General features: G+C 43.1%; 2 protein-coding genes across 9 annotated transcripts in view; one reads left to right on the forward strand and one right to left on the reverse strand.

Moving 5' to 3' along the window:
* Positions 1 to 1,869: 1,869 nt before the first annotated feature.
* Positions 1,870 to 12,433, reverse strand: LOC113966439. The gene is made up of 5 exons (XM_027681141.1): positions 12,385 to 12,433; positions 8,744 to 11,174; positions 4,717 to 5,163; positions 3,038 to 3,179; positions 1,870 to 1,992 (listed from the first exon to the last, which is right to left on the reverse strand). Exons 2-5 carry the CDS (start codon positions 8,808 to 8,810, stop codon positions 1,983 to 1,985), a joined length of 666 nt encoding a protein of 221 aa, XP_027536942.1. The 5' UTR covers positions 8,811 to 11,174; positions 12,385 to 12,433; the 3' UTR covers positions 1,870 to 1,982.
* Positions 11,826 to 24,106, forward strand: part of GRAMD1C (GRAM domain containing 1C) — a 52,802-nt gene continuing 40,521 nt past the window's right edge. For 4 of the 8 annotated variants that reach the window (XR_003533827.1, XM_027681133.1, XM_027681134.1 and 1 more), the window contains exons 1-2: positions 11,826 to 11,903; positions 13,192 to 13,320. Coding sequence is in view for 7 of the 8 variants with exons in the window: in XM_027681133.1 (XP_027536934.1) it covers positions 11,826 to 11,903; positions 13,192 to 13,320 (207 nt within the window). In the remaining variant the exon portion in view is untranslated. Of the gene's footprint in view, positions 11,904 to 11,923; positions 11,966 to 12,150; positions 12,257 to 12,460; positions 12,568 to 12,986; positions 13,005 to 13,191; positions 13,321 to 24,106 lie in introns of those variants that run through there. The other 4 variants (XM_027681137.1, XM_027681136.1, XM_027681139.1 and 1 more) reach the window with 4 other exon arrangements.

Genomic DNA, 24,106 nt, shown 5'->3' on the forward strand with positions numbered 1-24,106 from the left:
TAACAATGGTGTGAGAGAATTTCTATCAGGCCAGGGTTTATGGGGAGAAGAGACAGACCAGGCAGGCACAGCGGTGGAGTTGCCCTCTACGTGAGGTAACACAAAGAATGTATCGAGCTCTCTCTTGGGGTAGACAACAAGCAAGTTGAGAGCTTATGGATTAGGGTAAAGGGGCAGACTAGTAAGGGTGGCATTGTTGTGGGGGTTTGCTACAGGCCTCCTGGTCAGGAGGAGGAAGTGGATGAATTCTACAGGGAGCTTGAAGCAGCCTCAGTCACAGACCCTGGTTCTGGTGAGGGACTTTAACTACCCTGACATCTGCTGGAGAAGCAACAGGTGACAAAAATAAGTAAGAGACTGGAACATCTCTCTTAGGAGGACAGGCTGAGAGAGTTGGGCCTGTTTAGCATCGAGAAGGTATGATGGAGAGGGGACTTCATCAACGTCTGTAAGTATCTGGAGGGAGGGTGTCCGGAGGATGGAGTCAGGCTCTTCTCGGTGGTGCCAAGCAATAGAACAAGAGGCAATGGGCAGAAACTGATGCACAGGAGTTTCCACTCAAATATAAGGAAGAACTTCTGTATTGTGCAGGTGACCCTTCACTGGAACAGGTTGCCCAGAGAGGTTGTGGAGTTTCCCTCAGTGGAGATATTCGAGACCTGTCTGAACACAATCCTGTGCAATGTGCTCTGGGATAACGCTGCTTGAGCAGGGAGGTTGGACCAGGTGACCCACTGTGGTCCCTTCCAACCTGACCCATTCTGTGATTCTGTGACAGGGTAAAATATATGCTGAATTAAGGACAAGATCCTGGTCTGATCATGTCCTTCGCAGAAACAGAGGGTTTGGCCTGCAGTGCAGTGGGAACACATTACCTGTCACCAAATGGCTTTTTTTTTTTTTAAATCACAGAATCATAGGGTAGTTTGAGTTGAAAGGGGCCTTTAAAGATCATGTAGTTTCAATCTCCCTGCAATGAGCAGGGACATCTTTAGTCAGATCAGGTTGCTCAGAGCTCAGCTGTCTTATCCCTCATGCTCCTGCCTCCCAGCACTAGGGAGACTTCTGAGCTGTGTTGCAAGGATCAGTGTTTCTGACTTCTACTTACTAGTAGGTGCAGCCATACTTTGCAAAAGAATATACTCCTTACGTGTTACACACGCTTCAGAGCTGATATGCTGCTCTCTGATACAAATAGATGGTCTCCTGTATTGGTACATCCCCCTGTCACTGACTGCCTGGGAATCAATTATTGTCATGTCAGGAAAGGGAGACTGTGGAGAACATCAGTCATGTCAAGAACATTTTCATCTCTCCTCTTTTTTTTTTTTTTTAAGGGTATTAGAGGCTTATATTGAAACACTACATTTTCTTCTGGCAAGAGTAAAACAAAATCCCGTTCTTTCAGCCAGGGGGTAGCTATGTACAAGTGGGCCTTCTTTCTGCCTTTGTTACAAGCCTGTAGGCTGGAGCAAGGCAGAAGGACAAGAGCCTCCATACCGGGAGGCACAGGCAGATGGGAGCCACAGCTACACCCCAGAAGCAATGCTTTTGATTTCTTTGGGTGGGTGGAAGCAGCTGGGTAGGTCGGGCTCCTTCTCTCTCTGCTGAAGCACAGCTGACAAAATTTGAATATCACCTTTAAAATAAGAAATAATAACATGGAAAGACCCAAAATACCTTATCAGAGTCTAAATTCAGACAAATGTAGCCAAACTATGCGGCGTTTTGGCAGGTGAGAATGCAGATTTCTTCACAAAAGGCTGCTTTGCTCCTTGCTGCAGGAGGATGGTGAATATGCCACTGTGACTGTCAAAGCTGCAGGAAAAGAAACAGGCTAACAAAAATAAAAATCCTGAAGACAACATGTAGAGGCAAAGGCTTTTATTCTGTCTAGAGCTCCATTTTTTGGCTTACAGGGCATCAGAAGTTGTTCCACCTGCAGGCTTCGCATCTTCCAGCAACTCTTGTAATGTTGCACCTCAAGCGATGCTGAGCAAGAAGAAAAGGAGAGAGGGTGAGTGAACGATACAGAGTCAGTACAATACAACAAACTCCTCCAAGGCTTTCTGGCAAGTAAAGAAGTTGTGAACTCTTCATGCAGAGGGTTTGCAGAGGGCTGATGCTGTGTGGGCAGCATTAGCCTAAGGGAGTGAGTGTGCTTCCCAGCAAGGGGTGGAAGACCCTCCCCGTTGAGGGAGGCAGAGCTCGTGGCGCGTCCCTGTCGCTGCCACACTGTCCATCAGGTGGCGGCAGCGCTCCAGTGAATGGCAGGAGCAGCTCTTCCTTCAGCCTTTCCGGGAGGGGATTTTTTTCAGCAGGCCGAGCAAGATCTTTGAGTGCCAGGAGAAGAGGTACGAATCACACATCTCCTCACTGAACGCAAAAAAGTCAGCTAAGCTCGGTCTGAAACGTATACCACATCTCGGGTTGCACAAAAGGGGAACTAAGCTTGCTTCAAAATCCAGCCTTCTATGTCAGTCTCCTCAAACTAGACTAGTTGACAGAACTGGAAAAAAAACAGGTGAGCTTTCAGGTACATCAGCCTCTTATTGGGTCATTTCTTTGGCTCATGTGTGATGAAAACCTCTAGTTTTTCCAACCTGATCAGCTGATGTAATAAAAGAGATTTTACAAACCACATCTCACTCATTTAAGCCATCATAGGCTTTCTGTACACAAGTATTACACGAACACAGCATGTAGTGGGTAGGAGGAAGAACCATTCTTCAGCATAAACCTAAAAGAACTGAGTGAGTCCTAGGACTTTGTTGAAAGAAGCAGCAGCATCTCATTGAACAACTCTGTCAAAAGTGGCAATTAAAGAAGATCCTATTGTTTTGTTTGTAAGTAACTTATTAGGCCCATGCATCAAGGTCTACACAGCATAAACAAAGAATTATTTAAAAAAGAGATGGAATATAGAACAAGCCCCATTAGCATCTTATGCACACTGCTTATTTCCTGAACCAGATCCCATGTCTGACCAGAGGTAAGTAAATGGCTAATTCCTCTTTAAGTAAGTTAAAAAAGGTACCTTTGGCAAGACTCTTGTCTCACGCAGAGGATGCACTTCCTCAGCTGCGGGGTTAAAACAATGGTCAGAACCACTATGCCTCCAATACCGGCTGCCACAACCCCAATGATTGTTCCAATGGATTCTTCTATACCAAACAAGCCTGGGGGAGAAGGGAAGGTAGAGAGAGTAACATAAGATGTGCAGACATGCAATGCAGCCAGCACGTTTTCTGCCGTGGCTGAAGAGGAAGCTACTTACTAGGATATCGATTATGCTGATGTCTTGTCTGACATGAAATCATGGGCTTCTACACGGGAGAGTGTATTGCACTACAGAAGTATTGATTTTTTTCACTCCAATGTAGCAAGATGCTACACTTTCTGGGGCTTTAGAGACAGGACAGTCCCACTGCCCTCAGAATCTCCCTTAACAGCTAGGTGCTATGGGATGGCAAAAGATGCTGCTCCCTGAATTAATGGGACTCATGCCATATGCTTTATTTTCAAATGGAAAAAAATTACTCTGACAATTTCAACCAAATTATTAGTCTCCTTGTCTGTCTCCAAAGAAGACAGCATGGGAGAGTGGACAGAGCTCTTCTGAAATCCTTTCTTCAGTTGGTTGCTCTTTGGGACTGTTACATGGCAGAGATGGCATAGTGCTGAAATTACATATTTCATAGTCTCAGGAACACACAAAAGCAATTATACTGGCTAGGGTGTAGACATTGCAAGAGTAATCTGCACTACTGAGACTATGACATCAAGCCAAGAGAAGACCCCATTAGTTACACAACTAAGCCCTTGCAGAGGGACACAGTTTTCTTGCCTTGTTAGTGTTACAGTTTAAACTGAATAGTTTCATACAAATTAGTAAATCAGGCTCAAAAGAACAAAGGCTTAGTGAATCTTCGTGAGCTAGAAGCTTTGGTAATTTATAAGGGGGAAATGGCACTTGCATAATTTACTCTTGACACAGAAGGTGCTATTTTTTGTTAATTAGATAATAAGATAATAACCCTTCTGATGTGTTGACTTTTTGGGACTGCAATGTGTTTAGCCTATGGAAAATGGTTTGACATTTCCAGCTGATAAAGGCAAAGCGAGTTACCTCTTTACTTAATATGCCTAGTGTCTATCTGAGAGGCTGAGAAAACACAGCATGGCACTTTTAATGCTACTTTGATTTTAATGTGAATGAAGTTAATCAGAAATTATACAATATGATCCTCGTGTTCATTATGGGATTACGTATGTCATCCAGAGTTAAGGAATGACTACGCAAGTTAGTGGGTTGGAGAAAAATAATGTCAAAAAAAAAGAGGTCTGGAGCTGTTCCCTGAGATGATATCTTGACACCTGTCACTCACGGGCGTTCTGCCAGAGCTGTGATTACAAGGGAACTCGTCTGTTTCATTCTTGGCACTGACTTAATTTTTATGGATAAAATTTTTCCTTCTTTTTTTGGTTGTATATGCTCCTCCTTATATAATACCTGTTTGACTGTTTATAGAGACAAGCCAATCAAAATTAGCTGGCCTTACAAAAATAATGAGAAATGCTATAGAGCAATTACACTCCATGACACTGGACCCTTATAGCTAGAGGACAAACACGCCAAATTCCCTTTCTGCAAGCATGTAAACCAGCTTTGGAGGAAAAACGAGGAGAAAAGAAGTCAATAACATCAAATGTTACCCAGAGCCCTCCTGATCCTGAGCTTTGTGCCATCTCCTGTCACCACCTTCCCGTCCGGAAGTGTAACCTCACAGAAATAAATACCATGGTCACTGGTTGTCACATTGAGGATAACCAGGGAGGCATCCCCTTGGGACAAGTCTCCACTCATGAAGACCCTGGAGTTATTTGGCAAGACGGTCACATTGTTTTCTAGCAGGTCCATCTGCCCCTTTTCATCTTCTTTGTACCACTTCACCATCAGGTCATCCAGGGAGGGGCGTGGTGGACTGTTAAAATGGCAATTTAAGACCACAGTTTCACCCTCTTTGGCTTTCTCCTTGGCTGGTGTTTGAGTCACCAAAAGGTTCCACTGCTCAAGTGTTGTCAACAACAAAGGCTGTGCTGTTACATGAGTTACAGCTGCTGCATTCTCCTTGCTTGTGCTTCCACCAGTAACACCAACATCTGCACCAGGAAAGAGAAAGAAGAGGACAGTTGAGAATGATAAACCTTCCAGCTGCTCCTGACCTTTAACCAGCACAAAGAATGGCTCCTGAAATTAGCACTTGAGGGCAGTCAATATTATGATGACGAGGTTTTCTTCCTAATTCCTGCTTAGATTATATTATTGTGTATAGATGGATCTTTTCCTGAATCTCAATTCCTTCCTACTGCCGTACAAGACCAGGCAGCCACATTTTCACCTGAAACACTAAACTCTTTCTTCCCACCCCAAAAAGCATCAGGGCCTGATGTTCCTGCCTCAACTGCTTTTGAGGCAAAGCAAAATTGCACGTACACTCACACAGTGGCAATTCTGTTCTGGCAAGTACAGTGAATAAGTGTGCATCCTAATGCAACTGCCTGCATCCCAAAACATAATATGAGCTTCTTAGAAGTTTTGGTGTGCATTTCCAACTGTGGAAATTGAAACTGTGGGAAGAATGTCCACTGTCAGAGACTGAACCCCCAGCAGATCTGATCAGCAGTATGAGAGACAGAACCTCAGCCTTGTGCAGGTACTGATACTGAGGGTGACAGCTGTTCTCTCTGAAGAGACCATTGTCCTGTTAACTTTTGCTAGAAAAATATGAGCATGACTGTAGTAGATATTTAAACCTGCCTTCTCGCACTCAGGTGCTAATCATAGTATCAAACAACCTCTACCTACGAGTAGTGAGAGTGGATCTCGTTTCTGGAAACAATAACCCGGGTGCAGAAGATGAGAGGAATAGTTGCTGTCTCAAAAAGAGGGGAAAACAAACCTAAAAATAAGCCAACAGCTTTTGCCAAGATAGTGTTCAGACCAATTTTTGGAAAAGGTTCTTCCGTTTTTTTATTTTCTTCAAGTGAAATAGTCTCCTTTCTAACTAGTTGATGTCCTCTCAAGGACTGTAGACAATTGCAGAGTGAAGGTCTTGATTTTCCATTGTCTTGAGTCTTCCATTGCCATCCATAGAGTGTGAAATGCTATTGTCTAGGTCTGGTAAAGCTTCACAATGAGAACAGATGCCCTCTGCTCAGGGACAAATGTCTCAAGGCAATGGAAAACCAACCCCCTTGATAGTTGGTTTGGGAGTTAGTTGAATGGCTCCTCCAGGCATGCTTGTACACAAAATCACAGTTGTATTCATAGTTATTATTATTTATGACTCTTATGGGAGTAGAGGATTTCTTTCAGACAGCAGGGCCCTGTTCTGAGTGCCTTATAAAAGGATGGGGTATATAGCTTACAGTTTAAATATCAGACAAGAGATAATTCGTGGATGCAAAAATACAGGAAATATAAACAGGTTATGAAACCAGGCAACAACAAAGCATATGAAAAACCTTACGAGCTGTTTTGGCTCTTACCTCAAAGTGAAAATTTTTGCCTTTTAACTGGAACACCAAACCATGAAAATCGAATGCCTGAGAATTAGGCACCCAAATATAGTTTTGAATCTGGTCCCCTAAAATTAGTGATCCTTATTAAAGATACTGGATGAGATACTCTCCTCCTGTTCATATGTAATTGTACCAATGAGCCTGCTGGAGCTTCTTCGGGAAATCTGAGTTCCGTATTTTCCCCTTCCAGTTAGATACGTGTATTGATGCAAGAGTCACGAAGTTGAAGTATCTTGACAAGATACTTTGATGAAATACAGAGTATAATTGAAATACTTGACAAAGTTGATAGTAGCTTGACATACTACATACATATTTGTGCATCCAATATTCTGATGTGATATATTTGGTTATTTATTAGAGTGAATTTGAGCAGTTTCATAATGAGTACTCTTTTAAAATTTCAGTTTATTAACCATCATCTTCACCTGTTGTTTTAACCAAAGCAGTGTGTGCTACTGCTACCTTGTTTTCAAGGAATGGCCACAAAATTTCTTCTCCACTACAAGTATTCTAACCTTGCCATATGCATCCCTGTAACACAATTGTAATTTTTATTCCTTTAGTGATGCGGAAGGTATCATTTTTACATGGCCAGAGTTATGTAGAGAACATAACTGAGCAGGAACAATGTGCTCCGACGTTGCCTCTGTTCATCATGAGTTTTATTTGCATCTCCTGTCATGAAATAACTGGCCTTATCATCTGTGTTATTCCAGATCTTTGATTCAATACAAATCATGTAACTTGAAGATAATCAGGAAAATCAAAACACAAGAGGAGTAGGCCGTATTGTTTCAGCTCTGTTTGAGGGTTTCACTGAGAAGGTCACAGCACTGCCTCTATTTTTCTTTCTTCATTTCTTTTTCTTCTTTAAGGCTGCAAAACTGGAACATATTAGTTCACTGGTATTCAAATACACAATGCCCTTATCGTATTGGCATCTGGGAGCATGCAATGCCAAATGCTTTGTTGACTCTGCTTCAAAGCTCTTTTTAAGTCAATTGCTTCATTAGCAGTGATGTGTAGGTCCCTTGTCATGCGGGTTGTAGGGCTGGAGAGGAAAGCAAGGCTTTTTGGTGAAAGCACTTGAGCAAGACAGAGTACAGAGAAATACAGCATGAATAATCTTGTCTTGACCTGGAAAAACGATTAGATGATCTAATAGGTCAGTGTCACATAAAGTCGCTAGTTTTCAGCCATGAGGGGAGAAAGCTCTCTGGGACTCCCTGTAATGTGGCAGTGTGCTCCACATTTGGCAGTACTAACAGGGCACCTACTAAGCCCTCAGCCTTCCCTTTACATAATCTGCAGGTTGATACTTTCCCATGTAAAGCCATATCAGGCCTGTGAGCGAGAAATACACAAAGCAGGCTAGAGGAGGTGGGGTGACAAAGGGAAAGCATAAAATATAACTGCACTCTCTTCCTGTCCTGGAGCCTCTAACTAACTCTTTGGTGCCTGGAGTAAACCCAAGCAGCCCTGCAAGCTTCTTTTGCCAGCTGTCAGCAACATGAGGGAACAAAAATGGTGGGCGAAGGTCAGCGGAGAATGTTACCTTTCCTTTGTTCACACAGTAGCTGAAGGAGAGGTTGAGGGCAAATAGGGTTTGATTTCTAACCCACATAAAAATCCTCTCCTGCTGAAATGACTGTCTTTCAGGTGGTTTTGTTGACTTTACAGCTCAGCTTCACACTCATGCCATGCTGATGCCATAAAGGTGCTTTAAAAGCTGTATCCAGCTCCCAGACATCTATGATTAAGTGATCAGTGACTGCACTTTGCTACTCTTAATTTATATGACTTTTGCCCTGGACTGAAGCTGGCTTTCACAAATGCATATGAATAACTACCTTGTGACAATAACTGGTTGCTAATACATCAGAGAACCAAAATAGAAAAGAAACCTCTAGCAATGATGATACACATCTCGAAAAAGACAGGCAAATACACTCTTTCTGAACATTTATATTAGCTGAACAGGAATGTATCTAAAAAGAAAAGTATGTTTTACTGCAATGCACAACACTAAATACTGTTTCTCTGCAACCTGAGGAAACCTTCAGTGGAAAGTTGCTTTTTGGAAAATAGAAGAGAACCTCTCAAGCCAGACTCTAGGAATAAGCTATGTTTCTTCTAATTAAGGTTTAGTACTCACCCAGTACGAAGAAGAAGAGGAATGAAGTTGCTGCAGACCTATAGAGCTTCCCAATGTGCTGAATCATAGTTGCTGAAGTATATGGCCTCACTGTCTCTCCCTCTGGTTGTACGGGCAAAAAATATATGTGTATTATAGCAACAGGACCTCACATTCTGCCCAGTGAATGTCACACTTACTAAAGTTACCACAGCTTTGAGCTCACAGTGCTCTGCCTGCTGCCTGGATGACAGCCACGTTTGAAGTGACAACAATGACTTCCCCGGCGGCTGTTCTGAGCTCCCTCTGAGAAGATGTCAAAAATGCTCTGAGAGCAGAGGAAAGATAATACATTGTTTTTCACTTTAGCCTTGTACAAACCACAACTTTGGTTTGAACACAGAGTATCCAAATACTCAAAAGGAGACCTTTATTCTGCTGAACCACTCCCAAGTAAGTGGAGGCGAGAAGAGAAAGAGCATTGGATTAATTTTCTGAGCAGCTGGACTCCTATCATCCTAATACACCACAAAAGGAAGTTTCAGAAATTTAATATTTTTGTGACTATAAGCACATGGTGTTTACAGGTAAAATGTATTCCCCAAAGTATTCTTTTCAGTGCAGAACAAATGCTTTTTCATCAAAATTTGATTACTTAAACTCTATTTAAGTAGAGCTCGTCCATGCCACCTGGGTGGAGGGGAAAACTGCTGAAGCAGTTGGTCCATCTGCAAAACCAGCAGGTGTACTCTGAAACAGTCTAGGTTTACATGAGGCACACATGGAGCACAACTTTGTGGGAAGAGCTGGAGCAGCCCCAAACCCTACCTGTACCATCCAGCCCCTCCAGCAGTGTACCCCTGTACCGAGCATGTGCCACCCTCAGAACCTGGCTGACACCTCTTCCCTCAGCTACAGGATTAGGGATTACTGCACATTTTGTCTAATGATCTCATATATCTTTAAAATTCTCCAGGTAATGGAATTGTGATTGAGTATCCAGTAAAAACTCAATTCCCTATCTCTTAAAATACATACAAACCACAGTTCAGCTGAGAGAGGCATGAGTATTTCTGCTTTTCATTGCATTTGAAAGCAAAAAGGACCCACATCTGACTTGAAAAACTTCGCTGACCAAACAATGTCAAGAGGAACAATTCATTCCTGTAGTCACCAGTTGTTACTCTAGCTTTGGTGTGCTGACACCAAAGCAGTAGTATCAGCAAAAGCAGGATAGGCTAGAGGGAGTATAGTTAAAGGAACTTGGAGGGCAAATACTTCTCTGAAATAGCTTGGAAGAGTGGGAAGACCTAGGATTACCAGGCAGGAATCACTCCAAAGCGAAGTATATATTAAGAAGGGAACTGGGATCAAGTGCAGAGCAACACAGCACTTCAGAGGAAAGCTGGAAGGAGGTTTGTGGGGGTCTTCTGAAGGAAGAACTGCCAAAGCGTAACTGAGTAAAACCAAATTATCCATGAAAGGAAAAAATTAGAGTCAGAAACGATCAAGAGTTTGAGGAGGTAAAACCAGTAGAGTCAAAGGCATCTCGCAGATGAAGAGGAATTGGGACCAAGTTACTGAGCTTAGAGTATTGGTCATGACTGCGTGTCAGAGAAGTCAGCGTGGGAAGATGGAGGTGGACTAAAGGCAATCCAAACAGTGTCTGATTTAAACCCAAGTATTTGGTGTGCTTCAAAAAAACCCTTCAAGTGTGTTGTGATGGACATACTACCATTGTTCATGCAAATGCTGTTTATATTCATTTCATCCTGTAATAGCAATTCTCTTGTGAATCCTCCATTTAATAGGTCAATTCCTGAGCAAAACTGCCAGATCAGCCAGCTTTTAACCAAGGGAATACAAAGGAGGTTTAGTGTCGCTGGCAGCCAGTAGTTGAAAATGAAGCTTCTCCCACTTGGATAACCCAATCCTATCCTAAGAGAATCTCAATTTTTGGACAAAATGAAAAGTAAACTTGGTACACAGATTGTTGTTGAGAAAAGCATGGGAAAAAATTGAGTTTTAGAGGTCCAAATCAAGAAACCAAGGAACAAAAATGAAACAAACCACACATTCTTTTTCACAGTTTTTTGTAAATTTTGGAGACTCACAGTCTCTTGCATTAAAACTGTCCTGTCTGGGCCAACAGCTGGGAGGGGACATCAGCCACTGGGACTTCACTGGTACCTTTGCTAATGTATCAGAGGGCAGATATCGCAGGGCCCTGAGATGTCCTTTCAGGGAGAGCCTTCACATGCTTTCAGGGAAATCCATGGAGAGAAAGGGGACAGCGGGAAGAAACAGTGCTGTCACTACAGTCTGCTCTACCCTTCCTTCCCTTGGCTGGCCATCCATCCATTCATCCCTTTTCATCATCTACCAGGCAGCCGCCCACCAAGGTGGAGATTTCTTTGCACCTCACAGGGCTCTTCTTCTTCCGTAAAGTGACCTGAGGGCACAAGTCTGTGAGCCATCATCGCACTGGTTGGGTCCTCTGACTTGAGAGGCATCGTTTGGTGCAGTCTAAGACGGACCCCAGCTTTCCCAACCTCCGTGTGCTCACAGCTTGGGGCAGAAACCACCCGGCGCTGCTCAGCAGCTTCAAAAACGAGACCCTGGGTTTCCCACATTGACTTCCTTTATGTCACCTCATCCTCCGCTGAGCCCGCAGCCAGCCTTCCCCCTCTCCCCCTAGGTGGACCCCTGGAGCGGCCTCCCGGCGGTGTTTCCCGTCGAATCCCAAGAATTTAGGATTTGGGAACCTTTTTGCTGCCCGGGCGCTGTTGAACCCACTGGCGGGGCTGCGCGCGCGGGGTAAACCCTGGGGATGCAGGCAGCGAACACCGCCCCCCCCCCCCCCCGGCTCCCCGCTGCCAGGAGTTCTTCCTGCCACAGCCCTCAAACTTTCCACCGGCTCCCGATTAACTCTTGTGGAAGGCGCAGAGGGGTCGTCGGAGCCGGCCGGGAGGGGGGCTGGGAGGCGCCACCGCCCTCTCCGCCCCCCATGACGGCTCCCGCTCCCCAGAGCGGCGTTGCCGCTCGCCCTTGGCAACCCCCTCCCGCCGCGGGCCGGCGGCGCGGCCGGCGCCGGCCCCTTTAAATGGCGGCCGCGGCCCCGCCGCGCGCCCCGCGGAGGAGGCAGCCGGCGGGCGCCGCGCCGCCCTCGCCCCCCTCCATGGTAAGCGCCGCGCTCCCCGCCCGCCCCTCCGGCGGGCCACCGCCACCCCCCGGGCCGCGCAGGTAGGTGCGGGGGGCGCCAGCCTCGCTCCTGCCCTCGGGGAGCAGGGCGGGCGGGCCCCGCACGGGCGGTGGCGGGGCGGCCCCGCGGGCAGCGCTGGGAAGCGCCGCCGCCCCCCGCACTCCTCTCCCCCGAAGTTGGTTTTTTTTGGGGGGGGGAGTGGTGGCTCTCGGGGCCCCCGGTGAGGAGGGGCGGCGAGCCCCCCGCGGCGTCTCCCCAGGGAGAGTCTAGGCTCCCGGGAGCCGCCGGGGGGGCACCCAGCGGGGAGGCAGCCGCGGAGCTCCGGCGTTATGGTGGGTCGGGAGCGGGCGGGCAGCAACTGGTGGAGGTTGTGGCCATCCCGGGTGTTTGCGTGGAACCCCCCCCAGGGTCAGCCCTGCTCTCAGCCACGTATGCTGGAGCGCCCCTGCCTCTGCCTCACCCCGCTGTCCGCCCCGGAGCGTGTCTCCTGCCTGGGCCGCGGGCTCGGCGTGTGTGTCCCATCACCGGCTCGGGATTGAGTCGGTTTGCACTCCAAACTCAGCGTTGTCTCATCCCGGCCGATCCGGTAGTACAGGCGGTGTTACTGGTTAGGGCCCTGGGCTGGTTTGGTACCGTTTGCTGGGTGAGTTGGGACAAGTGACTTTTTGTGGCTCTGTTTGCCTTCATAAAGTAAAACTGACCTTCAAAGTGAGGAATACTGATACCAAGGGACAGTGCTACAGAATTAGAATACAGTGCTACTTACTGTCTTTCTAAGTGATATGAGTCCAACTATGTGCCTCTGAAGTGTTGTGCTTGTCTTTATATACAACAAAACATACAATTTATACTGTAAGTAGAAATGTATCATTATTATAATAATATATATCAGTCCACTGGTAAAAGTGCTACAGCTGTATGACAATTCTCAGGTTTTGAGAGGTCTCACAGGTTCTTGAGACGTGCTGCATGTTACGGACTGATGTTTCATGTTGATATTATTTCAGTTCTAAGTATCTGTGCAGCTTCAATGTGTAAGCTGAGGGGCTGCTGTGGAAATGAAATACTTTGATAAAAAATGTAAGTAATAATTAAATATAGTATATTCTAGGAAAAGAAAGTCAAAAGGTTGTCAATGGGAAGTGTTTCAATACCACTCACCTTGGTGAGACTAGCATGCCACATTTTGTGTAATATACAGGTTAGCCATCTTATTTCACCTTTCTCCACCACTGCTGAATTACATACCTTGCTTCTTTGTTCACAGGAAGTTCATGAAGTAGATCATGGTCTTGTTAACCAGCTACTTGCTGATTCAGAGGAGACTCTTAATTCGTGCACAGAGAAAATGCAGGGTCCTGCTCAGTATAGCTGGAGTGCTGACTGGAGCTTTTGGGTAATGTGTTTTATTTCTCTTTTAATTTGTTTTTAATTTATAAATGTAATACATGTGTATTTTAATTTATATATGTGTGTATATGTACAAGCTTTATATCCACTGTTCTCAAGTTGCTTTGTAGTCATGAATTAGTAAAGTGCTCTCCACCCATGTAGTGAGGTAGGTAATTTTATCATTACGGGCTTACCAAAGTGTAAGCTGAGACTGAGAGGGGGTGAAGTTGTTTACCTGATGTCACGTATCAAGTTAGTAACAGAACTTTTGGCTTCTGTGCCCAGTCCTGTCCCCCAGTTCCTGGCATGGTTCATTAATGTACCCAGTGTCTCTTTATGCCTATAGAAAAACATTATTGATGCTTTTTCACCATAAGGGCTGAGTTTTGATTCTCACTGTTGGGCAGTTCTTCTGATGTGCTTTCTTACTGTCTGTTTTTTGTCAAGTAAACACGTTTGTTTTCTACAAGAGTAAGTAAGCTTCCTGTCTTCTGTGTAAAAATGGGATTTGTGAATAAGAAGGGCAGAAATGAGGGGTTTGACTTTGTTCCTCTCCAGGGAAATGCCTCACTGAAAGCAGAGGGTGTAATAATAAGTGCTGGTTTGAATACTTTTCTCATGCTTTTGGTAGTGTTTTTTTAATGCCTTCAGAGAAGGTAAATATGTTTTGCTGTTAGTTTGGTAGATGAGTTGCTGCTGTTTGATAAGGAAGAGGATAACTTGTGCATGCAGCCGTGGGCAGGGTAACAGCCGATCATGTGAGAGACTTATGTTCCCTTCCTCACAGCTCTGGCAGTCTGACTAAGGTTCTGCATCAGGTGTCCTCAGTAAACTGGTTTGCTTCAGCTTGTGCATCGGATCGTCCTCTGGACTACTTTGTCCTTCTCCTGATGAGGTCATCCGAGTGTTCATTGTGCTCAGCAGGTAGAAGATTAAGTAACTGGCAAAGGCCATATGGAATCTGTGGCAGAGCTGTGAGCAGAACTGGGGGGATCAGGTTTCCCAACTCCTTATTTATAAATCTAGCTTGTGTATGTTTTCATCCCTTCTGTTCAAACTAAGTGGAAGTCCTAATGCTCAGAACATCGGTTTGTGCATCTCAGGCCCTAGGATAAACTCCCTACAAATGTATGTGTACTCTTAAACTGAGCAATAGTAGTCTGGAGCCAATGGAAATGGGACAGGCCTAATGAATCCTAGCAGGTTGTAGACTCGTGTTGCTAGACTACTTGGATTGTTCAATATTTTTTCCATTATTCCTACAGAGACTAAGGTGATACAGGGCTGTCCTGCCTGTGCCCAGCTGTATCTCTGTACTTGAATCGATAGTAAATCATGCTGTGCAGACACTGTAGCTGCCAGTTATGCTCTCATTAGATGGCAGATTAGATTGTGTAAACTAACTCTTGATGGTTTGTATACCACCATTAATGCAGGTGGTAGTTTGTGTGAGAAATAAGCCTGTTCAGGTCTTGGGGTCAGTTTGTTGGACTTGCAGTTAGCAACTCAGTGTTTCCTTGGCAACCTTGGCAATTGAAAATAAAGTCACTAAAGTATACTATATGAAGAATATAACTGCATATATTGCACATATAATTGGCTTTGCATTCTTGGGTTTTAGGTGCATGATGAAGGTCTGAAGTTTGTTTGAACAGAGCTTTAAGCCTGTACAGTGCGTCCTCACAGTGCCACTTTCTGCTTCCTGTAGTAATGTGTGCCTGTAACTTCAGCGGAGTGGAATTCTTCAGTGCAGTGGCAGCTGCTGTGTAAGGTGTTTTCCAGCATGATTAAATGATTGCCTTCTGTCTGTGATTTATACTTCAAGAACCTCAGTATTTGTTTGATGTTACTGTTTATCTGGTTCTACAAATATGACCTTGCAGTTAAAACAAAGTAATTGTGTAAATACTTGCCTCTTGTAAGATAATGCTGTGGCTTGTAGTGTTTTAGCCATACCGTCTGTTACTGATTAGTTTTACAAAATCTCTACCAGTCTGGTTATAGGAAGCTATGGTACTTATTTTGTCAGCCTCAAGGGGACTGAACTTAAAAGTAGCAGGAGCCAGAAAGCCACAAATTCAAGGCAAAACTAAGATCTTCTCATTAAAATGTTATGTCATTGGCATCTTTCCTCCTCTTCTTGACAGAAAATGTATTTCAATAACTTGCATGGTTGATGATCGGCTGCTGACTGTAAAAACAAATTGTTCAAACTCCCTACGTTCTGAGTCATAGTAAATGTGTAGGTGATAGCATGGAAGGCAGCTTGTTGCAGTGTGTAAAGCATGTGTCGCTAACACTTGACAAAGGATGATGTTACTGTCCTGTGGCAGGTGTGGATTTGTTATGCTCATTCCTACTCTTCAGTCAGCAGAAGAAAGGAATTGCTAAAACAGCAGGATTAGCCTGTGGTAGCATCCAGGGATCAGCTTTGTTGCCTATTTGCTTCTGACAACTTTGGTTTACTCCAAGAGTTCATTTCTTCTGGGTGTGATGTACTCTTGTTTCTCTGATGTTGGAAACCAAATGTGGATGTTGGAGCCTGACTGGTTTGACTTCAATTTTTCATGGATTGAGTGGGAGTAGGCACTTGTGCCATGCCCCTGGAAGTCAGGCCAGATATCCTGAATGCTCAGTAGGTGCTGTGAGCACATGTAATTAGCAGCAAGGCAGGGTTGTGAGCACATGTAATTAGCAGCAAGACAGGGTTGGCAGCCTCTGGGATACAATCTCTTTCCTGGCTATGGTGAGTGGGGAGAAGAAAGGGTAGCAGAAAAATTAGAAGGGAGGGAAGAAAAGAAGATAATCTTACTATGCAGAATAATATTGAAAAATTTTGAGAAATAATTAATTTTCCGTTATTGTAATCTTAAACTGGGTGTTACTAACTGCTGTTTTTAAGGTTGATGGTGTGTCATGGATGTTTTTTGTGTAGGTTTTTTGATGGATTTTTTTCCAGCTGGAGGTGTGCAAAGCTGGACTTCTGTAACCTCACTGGAGGAAGAAAAAAACCTGCTAACAAAATTAATCTCAGGGCTTTCCCTCTTTACTGGAAGCCATAAAGCTTGTATCTGCATTTGATTAAATGATTCTAGTTTTGGCAACTGCAAATAGAAGTGATGAAAGTCAAAGATGATTTGGAAATTAAGTTACATCTGGAAGCCCTATCTCAAGATTCTGAATTCATCTTTTTACTCCCTTCATACTGAAATATAATTCAATTTAATATGCTTGGAAGAAGAAACCTGTGAAAGTCTTAAGTGTTCTCCTACTGTAATGAAGAAAGTAAAGATGAATGAGGAAGCTAATGAAAAGGATCTTTGCATCAAAAGTGAGGGTATTGTGTCTGGGGACTCTAGTTTATATTAACGAGCAGTAAAAAAAAGTTCGTGTGTCTACAATAAGAAGAATGCCCACGGAAAGAAAGAACAAAAAAGTGAGTCCTTCTGTTGCAATGAAAAGGTAGGTGGAAAGAGTTGAAATCAAATGAGCATCTCTAAGAAAGTTGCTTGTATCTGGGAGGCCTGTTTAAGAATTTGGAAATGTGAGGTGTCAAAGAGATGATGGATTGAAAATAATAGAGGCTTTAAAAAAGCCAGTTGATTGCAATGTAATGCCAGTTTAAAGAGTTGGTCAGTACAAAGCAGTCTGACAATAGAAGCAAATGATAGAGTGAAAAGTGAAAATAAACTTTTACTTTTCATAATAGAAGAGCAAGTGAGGTTGCGCAAGATTGGGAAAATATTTTGAATTATTACATAGAATTGGCTTCTATGAGAAAGAGCTAATCTGTGGGAGCATGTGACAAGTATGTATGGCAAGAATACAATTGGCATATATGTCTCAAACCTGCACAGGAGGGATGCAGATACGCATCACAATTTGGAAGATGATTTATTGAAGCACAGAATCGAGTTGAGGTACTTTGTGGCCCAAGACTGGTAATCGTTGAATGAGATATTTCTTGTATCTATGGTTGTTTGAATGCTCCTTCTGCTTTTCTCTGAAGACTCACAACACTCTTGAAATGGTTTACTGGGCTGGTTAAATTGATAACTATGTTTTGTCAGGCTGGTATTTAAGGCCCTCTGACAGTAGCTACATCTCCTGTGTTGTGTATTTGGTATGTTTCTTCTTCTTATCTGTGCCTTCAAATCAAATGTTTGGGTTGTGAAGGAGAGACATCAGTGCTTATGACATTGGGGGAGGATTTTTAACCTCCTTTTTATTTGCTGGTATGAAACAGTCTGCTAAGGAGGATGAGAATTGGTTAAATGCTGTAGGTCTCCAAAGAGAATAAAAACCTTAATCACATTAGTGCTAGGTTGTGGTGTGGCTTTTTGTTAGGCTTTTTAGGTTTGGTGGTTTTTTTTAATGTTATTACTTCAGTATAAATAGCTTTTGTTTTTGTAGCACTGGTGTGTTGTTTGTTTACCTGTCTGGAATCTCTGTAAATAGGTGCCTTTTTCAGCCCTGTGATAGCACTGATTATATAGCAGCAGTGTTTTAACATGGTAAGAAAAGACAAACTGCAGTTCTGACCAGCCCTTGAACATGGCTGATTAGGCCTAAAGGGTTGTTTTTTTTTTTTTTACTTCTTATCATGCTGGGAATCTCTTTACTGCTGTTGATGCAGCTCCAAATTGAGCACTAGGGTAGATCTGGCTGTCATCAAGTTTTGGCCTGTCCTTAACAAAGACTGACAGTGGTGCCCTAAGTAAGCTTTTGCCAGCTGCAGCAGTGGGAAGCTCTATATAGTATGGATTATTATTGCACACATGTAAAGAATTAGTTTAGAACCTGAAAAATAATATTCATAGATCACAAAGAAAATATTTCAGATTTGTGTGGTTTACTTTTTTTTTCCTGAGTCACTGTGAGCAAAACCATTAGAAATGCAACGTAGTTCAGAAAATCCACATGGAGTTGATGGAATAGTGATATCCTTTTACTGACAGGGCAGTTCCTAAGCTGCAGAATGAAAAGTTTAAAAGACAACTCTAGGAGATGGGAGTAAGCTCTCTTTTTGGTCCTTGTGTTTGTTTACAGCTTGTGTTTCTGCAAACAGGCAGTGATGGAGCACTGTCTCTTTCAGGTCCGCTACAGGTGAGCCACTTGTATCTAAGGAGAGGGAAAGAAGACAGGTAAACAAAACAGGATGTGATTGTTTAGTGGTACATTTAATTAAGTCAGTGGCAGTAACTAACAGAAAAAAATTCTCTGGGAGATGCTTAAGAGATAAAATATGCAAAATTTGAAATATTTGACATTTAGATTATTTGAGACATGCAATTACCTATCCAAAAACATAAGAGTGTTCTAGACAAAAGTATATGGCTTTTCTGCTAATGATTACTTTGGAAGTTGTATTTTGTCATCCTGTGTAGGAGATGGCTATGCACTAATTGAGTTATGTCAAGATTCTTTGGTGACACTTGGCAGCATTTTAGAAATTATGTGGAGTAAGAGGGTTTTTTAAGTAGTGTTTTTTATTGGAGCTGCTTGCTGAGTCAGTAAAGCCTATACTTGTGATATTTGTGTATTTGTTACTGCAACCCCCTAAAGCCTCTAGGGAATGACAGATGAAGTCATTCAGGACTTTGGCCTGTTCATACAACCTCTCAGTGTCTCCTCCTGTTTTCTGCTGTGCCTACTACCCACCAGGACTCAAGATATCACCCCTTGTTCAGCTATGGTGGCATGTGGTCATGAACCATTGTGTCTCTGTAGCTCTGATCAGCTTGTACTGACATGCAGGTCTCCCAACAGCTGCCCCTTTGCTTTTCACTCTATATAAAGTTGAAGAAAAATTGTGTGTGGTTTGTCTTTGAGAATGGTTCAATCAAATGTGGTAGCTGCTTTTGATATAGAAATGACTAAGAGCAAAATCGGTGTTTTTCTAAGGCATAAAAGGAAGAGATCAAATAAGATATTTCATAGGAAAAACAGTTTTGGGACAATTGCTTGGTAAGTGCTATTTTCCATGTAATTTCAAGTGCAGTAGGGCTACCGGCAGACTTAATGAGATGACCAGAGTAATTTATAGGAAAGTAGTTTATGTAATTGGCAACAGTCACTACTGCCTTAACTATGTAACTACTCTTGTGGCTTAATACACTCTTTCAGGTTTTCACCCTAGTCCTGATCCAAAGTATTTATGTATCCTTTCATCAGTTGCTGAAAACTAAATGGCACCAAAGGGAATTCCTACCAAGATGACTGTTACTTTCCTTCGTGATTCTTTTTGATCAATATTTGGGTACCGTTACTAAACATAAATACGGATCAGAGATGCAGATATAGTGATACACATCTTGCTGGCAAAGTAAGGAGGGAAATGCCCATTCTTTTTCTTCTGTATTTGACTAGTTCTGTATTAAGTAATCTTTGTAGTACTTTGCAGGTGAGGAAGACGAGTTCAAAATTCATATCTTACAGTTCCTTTGTATGTGGCATTTTTTCATCCCCTGAAAAAATCTGGATTTTTTTCTCCTCTTTATTAAATGGATCAAATATGTCTAAAGACAAACAGTTTATTACTTAGGCAGCCTACAGTGAAAGGTCAGGTGAAAGAACAGATGTTCTTAACCACTAACATTGGCTAATTGTTTCATACACATGCTGTAGAAACAAACTTGGGTCAGATGGAACTGCTGTTCAGAAAGGAATGTATTTTGTTATCCAAAAGGAAGTCATCTTGACTGAGCTTTTAATTGCTCTTGCATCACATTAGTTAGTACTTATGTAGTTAGTACACTTATGGCTGTTGAAACCTGGACAACATAGTTTCAGGACTCAAAGTGGGGAGTGGATAAATTGTCTTGAGCTAAAGGACACCTTTCTGCTGGGAGGGTGACAAACTCACTTCAATTACACAATGTTAACTGCAGAGTAACTGCAGAGTTCATCCAAACATGCTTGGTTTATTTGTATTAAGCTTGTTTTAGAAGTCGATGTATCACAGGTTTTTGTTGTTGTATTTTGGTTTACTTCTTTTTTTGGTTAAATCCTCATGCAATAGATGAAATTACTAAAACAAAACAAAAAATGCTTGAACGATGTGTCTTTGAAGTCAAGAAAATAGGTACAGATCCACAATTTTTCCCTAAAATGAAAAAGAATTAGGTATTTAAGAGCCTTGTGAACTTGGTTTGTACTTGTGTTCTGGGAGGGGAGAGCAGCATGAAACATGGTCTCTGGCATGGCCATTACACACATAATTTTACTACCAGGTTCAGAGGAGTTATTACCAGCTATGGATGGTGTTGGTGAGGATGCTGAGTAAATCTGAGATTGGAGTATCTTACCTCTTGGAAGCTAAAACCACCTCAATTTCTAATTCCTTGTTGAGGAAGATGTTTATCAATGGAAGTGTCCAAACCTCCTGAACTTTTTGCTTAACTTTATTTAAAACTTAAATGTTTGTTTCATCCAAACTCAGAGGTACTTGGTAGCAGTTACATAAATAATTACATTTGAAACTGAAATAATGAGCCTTATTGCTAATTGCAAACATCCAGACTGGTGTTTAATCAGCTGCAGATGGTGTTATCTCATAAACAGGAAATGCGCTTAAATCACTTCATGCTCATGCTACTTCTGAAACCTGTCACATTGGTACCCAGGCTCTGGCAGGACTTTTCTGAGATCACTTTCAATCTTCCCACCGTCTTTCTGATGGAAAGTGAATGTTTTTCAGTACAGATATGCTTCCCAATATCTTGCTCCTCTTTCAGCACACAGGGATTTCCCGTGATGTATCCTGTCTGCTTTGGGAAGGCAGAAGAGTTGTCTCGTTTTTCTGGTGAAACCAGTTCCTGCTATTTGCATATGTAGCTGATCTTGACAACAGAACTGCAGGCCATCCAAAGCTGCAACCACCCAGCTAGGTGCACAGAGACAGCTACCTATCCTAGCGAGCAGCCTGGGCTGGCAGAATGACTGTAAATATAGCCTTATTGTGTTCAATTATCTTCTTTCAGGCTTTCACATTTAAATCCCAGTGATTAAAATGCCTTGAAAAGCATTTTTCTGTTTCTTCTGTCAGCTGCCTTAGTAGGGCTGTGCTAGGAGAATGATCTCTCTTTGCTGCTCTTGAATCATTAGCTCAATGTTCAGCCATGTGCCCAAGAGGATTGGGCTTGTAGGAGGCTGGGCCTTCAGTGGGTGATGTGGGTGCAGCATAGAGACACACCTGCCTCTTCTCCTGTAGCTCTGAAACTGTGTGTATGTTGTGATAGCTTCTAGGGATGCAGTCTTGCAGCTGGGGATGTGGATGGTGCCTTGCAGCAAAGAGGGGCTCCACAGCCCCTCACTCTGCTGTGCTCTAATGGCTCACAATCTGTGCAGGATGAAGCTCCTGCACAGCCTCCTGTTCCCTCTGTGATCTTCCTTGCTTCCAGAACAGCCCCTGATACAAATGGCATCCAGACCCTGACTTCATGTAGTTAGTTGCAGAAATGTAGCAGACAGGTCCTGGGTAAGGCAGATGGAAAGGGACAGACAGCCTAAAGAAAGCAGAACAGATGTATGTCTGTCTTTCAGAGCAGGCAGAGATCTGCCAGGCATGCAGAGCCCTGTATCCCTTGCCTCACAGTGTCTGCTCAGTGTCCATGAAGAACTGAGCTCTTGGCAGCTGGTGAAGGGGTATGGGGTAGTGTACGCATTTGGGGAACATGGCTATGCATGAAGCATGCCCTGCTCTCCTCCCTCCCCTGCTCTGGAGCTCAGACTGAGAAGATCTCTTAGCAAGGGCTGCATCTTGTGTTAGAGTAGACTTGGGACAATACCAAGTGACCAGGTGTAGATGTATTCTGGGACTGGTTAATGGACCGTAGCCTTCAGCAATCCAGAGAGGAGAAGCACTGGACATCGAGTGCTCCTTTCCAAGCTGGTGTTTCCCTGGTGATAGTACTTTTCTCTGCTATTCTCTTTGGGACTTTGCGAACTTGAAATGATCAAAGCTACTGCAGTCTGTCTCCCAAAATCCATTTTGATGATGGTGGTTTTAGGTGGGAGCTGGACAGCTCTAAAGTGTGTCCCCCTCCTCTTAAGTTTTCTTTGACCACTTGCTGCAGCATTTGTGTGCCTGTTCTGCAAGGCTGGTGTGTTTCAGCCTGCTTTCCAAGCTGGCATGCAAGCAGAGGCTAGCAGAACACTAGCTGGCTCTGCTGGATGGTGTCCAGCACCAGCTCTGAGCAAGTGGAGGAGAGAGGGGGGGGGAGCTGGAGAGGGTTTGGCCAGGGATTTGCATGGTTTGGAACAGGCTGCAGGCAGCTAGAGGAGGAGGTATGTGTAGGGGGTGTGTGTGTCTCCTGACTTTACATTAGCTTCATGCCTCAGTCAGCTTTATTCTGAAATGGAGCATATGCTTTGCTCTGTACTGTATGTGTCAAACTTGCAATTATATCTCCAAATCAGAGTTGTCAGGAAAGTACATTGACTCCACTGTTAAAAATGCTTTAGAACACTTATTTGCAGGAAGAAAATACTGAATACTACATAACAACTGCTCCAGAATACACAGAGAATATTCTCAATCCAAACTTCTGTTTTTTCTGGGAAAAGTCTATAATGCTGCTAATGACAAGAGGCTTTCTTATCATTGATAAGAAGCTTATCAGCTTGTTTCTGAAGCACCTTGTTTGGAGTAGCTTCAGCTGAACCCTATTGCAATGAAATGTAATGGCTTGTGAAATTGAGCTAATTCTTGTGGGATCTTGAAAGAGAAACTTGGGAGAGTTCCTCACATGTTCTAAACTAAAATACTCTGTTACAAAATTCTTCCAGGTCTCTTCTAATTTTGGTTTTGTTTTTGGTTTTTTGATTTGTTTTTTTAAAGAACATTAAAAATGTAATTTTCAACTGGTTATGCAACCAAAAGTTCTCTGAAGAAATACCTTTGTACCATTCAACTCTTTAAGTCTTTTGAATTTTCTTTCTGCTTGGGAAGGATGCCAAATTTTAAAATTCTTCACAGAAATGATACTTTTGTTATAATTATATAACCTGATGTTAGCAGCATAGTATTTCATATGATGCTAAATTTTCTTGTCTGTCAAAATTGTAATTGTGACAGCTTTGGTTGTGGATTTTCTAGGCTGTTTTCCAAGCTATGCTCCAACATGATTTGATATTCATACTTATACAGGTGAAGCTCAAGTATGAGACCTTCCTTCCTGCTCTTGGAAGGGCCATGTGACTGATAAGGTTCAGGAAATGACCAGGCCTTCTGTGAGCAGGATCCCAGTTCAGCCAAGTTCATGTCACACTATGGAGAAACAGTTGTGATCTGGTCTCCCTGCTTAGTAGTTGAGCAGAACCGCTTTTCAGAAAAACAGACTTTCACCATGTGTCATGTCAATGATGGCTTGATGAGTCTGATGTCCACAGTGGAGCTTGTGGGAGCTGGACTACCCTTATGGGACACAATGCTTTTGACATACTATACCTAGTCTTGAAAGTTAAATAAAGAGTCTCCCTTTCAGAAGTACCTAATTTGGTCAGCTTCAGGATGCTGGATGTCAGAAGTTTTTTAAGTTGGTGTCTAATGTTTGAGAAGATCTCCATAATGGAATAGTTCTAAGGAGTTTCTTTCTACATGGATTTTTGGAAGCTACTGGTGTTAGTGGTAAATGATAGTCTCTTGAACATTTTCAATGTGCCTGCCTGTGCATCTGTGAGAACTAGTTAATAGTAACACATTTGGGGGGGAGTAGGGACTCTGTCTTTAGCCTTGTTTATGGATCTTGTAGGCTTAAAAAAAATACAACCCACCCATCACCCCCCCC

This window comes from Neopelma chrysocephalum, unplaced genomic scaffold (assembly GCF_003984885.1).
Source record: "Neopelma chrysocephalum unplaced genomic scaffold, ASM398488v2 Primary Assembly neopelma1_60, whole genome shotgun sequence".
Classification (NCBI taxonomy): domain Eukaryota; kingdom Metazoa; phylum Chordata; class Aves; order Passeriformes; family Pipridae; genus Neopelma; species Neopelma chrysocephalum.

Excerpts from the sequence above, each read along its gene's own strand:
- LOC113966439 (XM_027681141.1), bottom strand. The coding sequence starts at position 8,810 with ATGATTCAGCACATTGGGAAGCTCTATAGGTCTGCAGCAACTTCATTC. Across the intron at positions 5,164-8,743 it reads CCTCTTCTTCTTCGTACTGG|ATGTTGGTGTTACTGGTGGA; the intron begins GTGAGTACTAAA and ends TTCCTGGTGCAG. Across the intron at positions 3,180-4,716 it reads CAGGATCAGGAGGGCTCTGG|GCTTGTTTGGTATAGAAGAA; the intron begins GTAACATTTGAT and ends CTTCTCCCCCAG.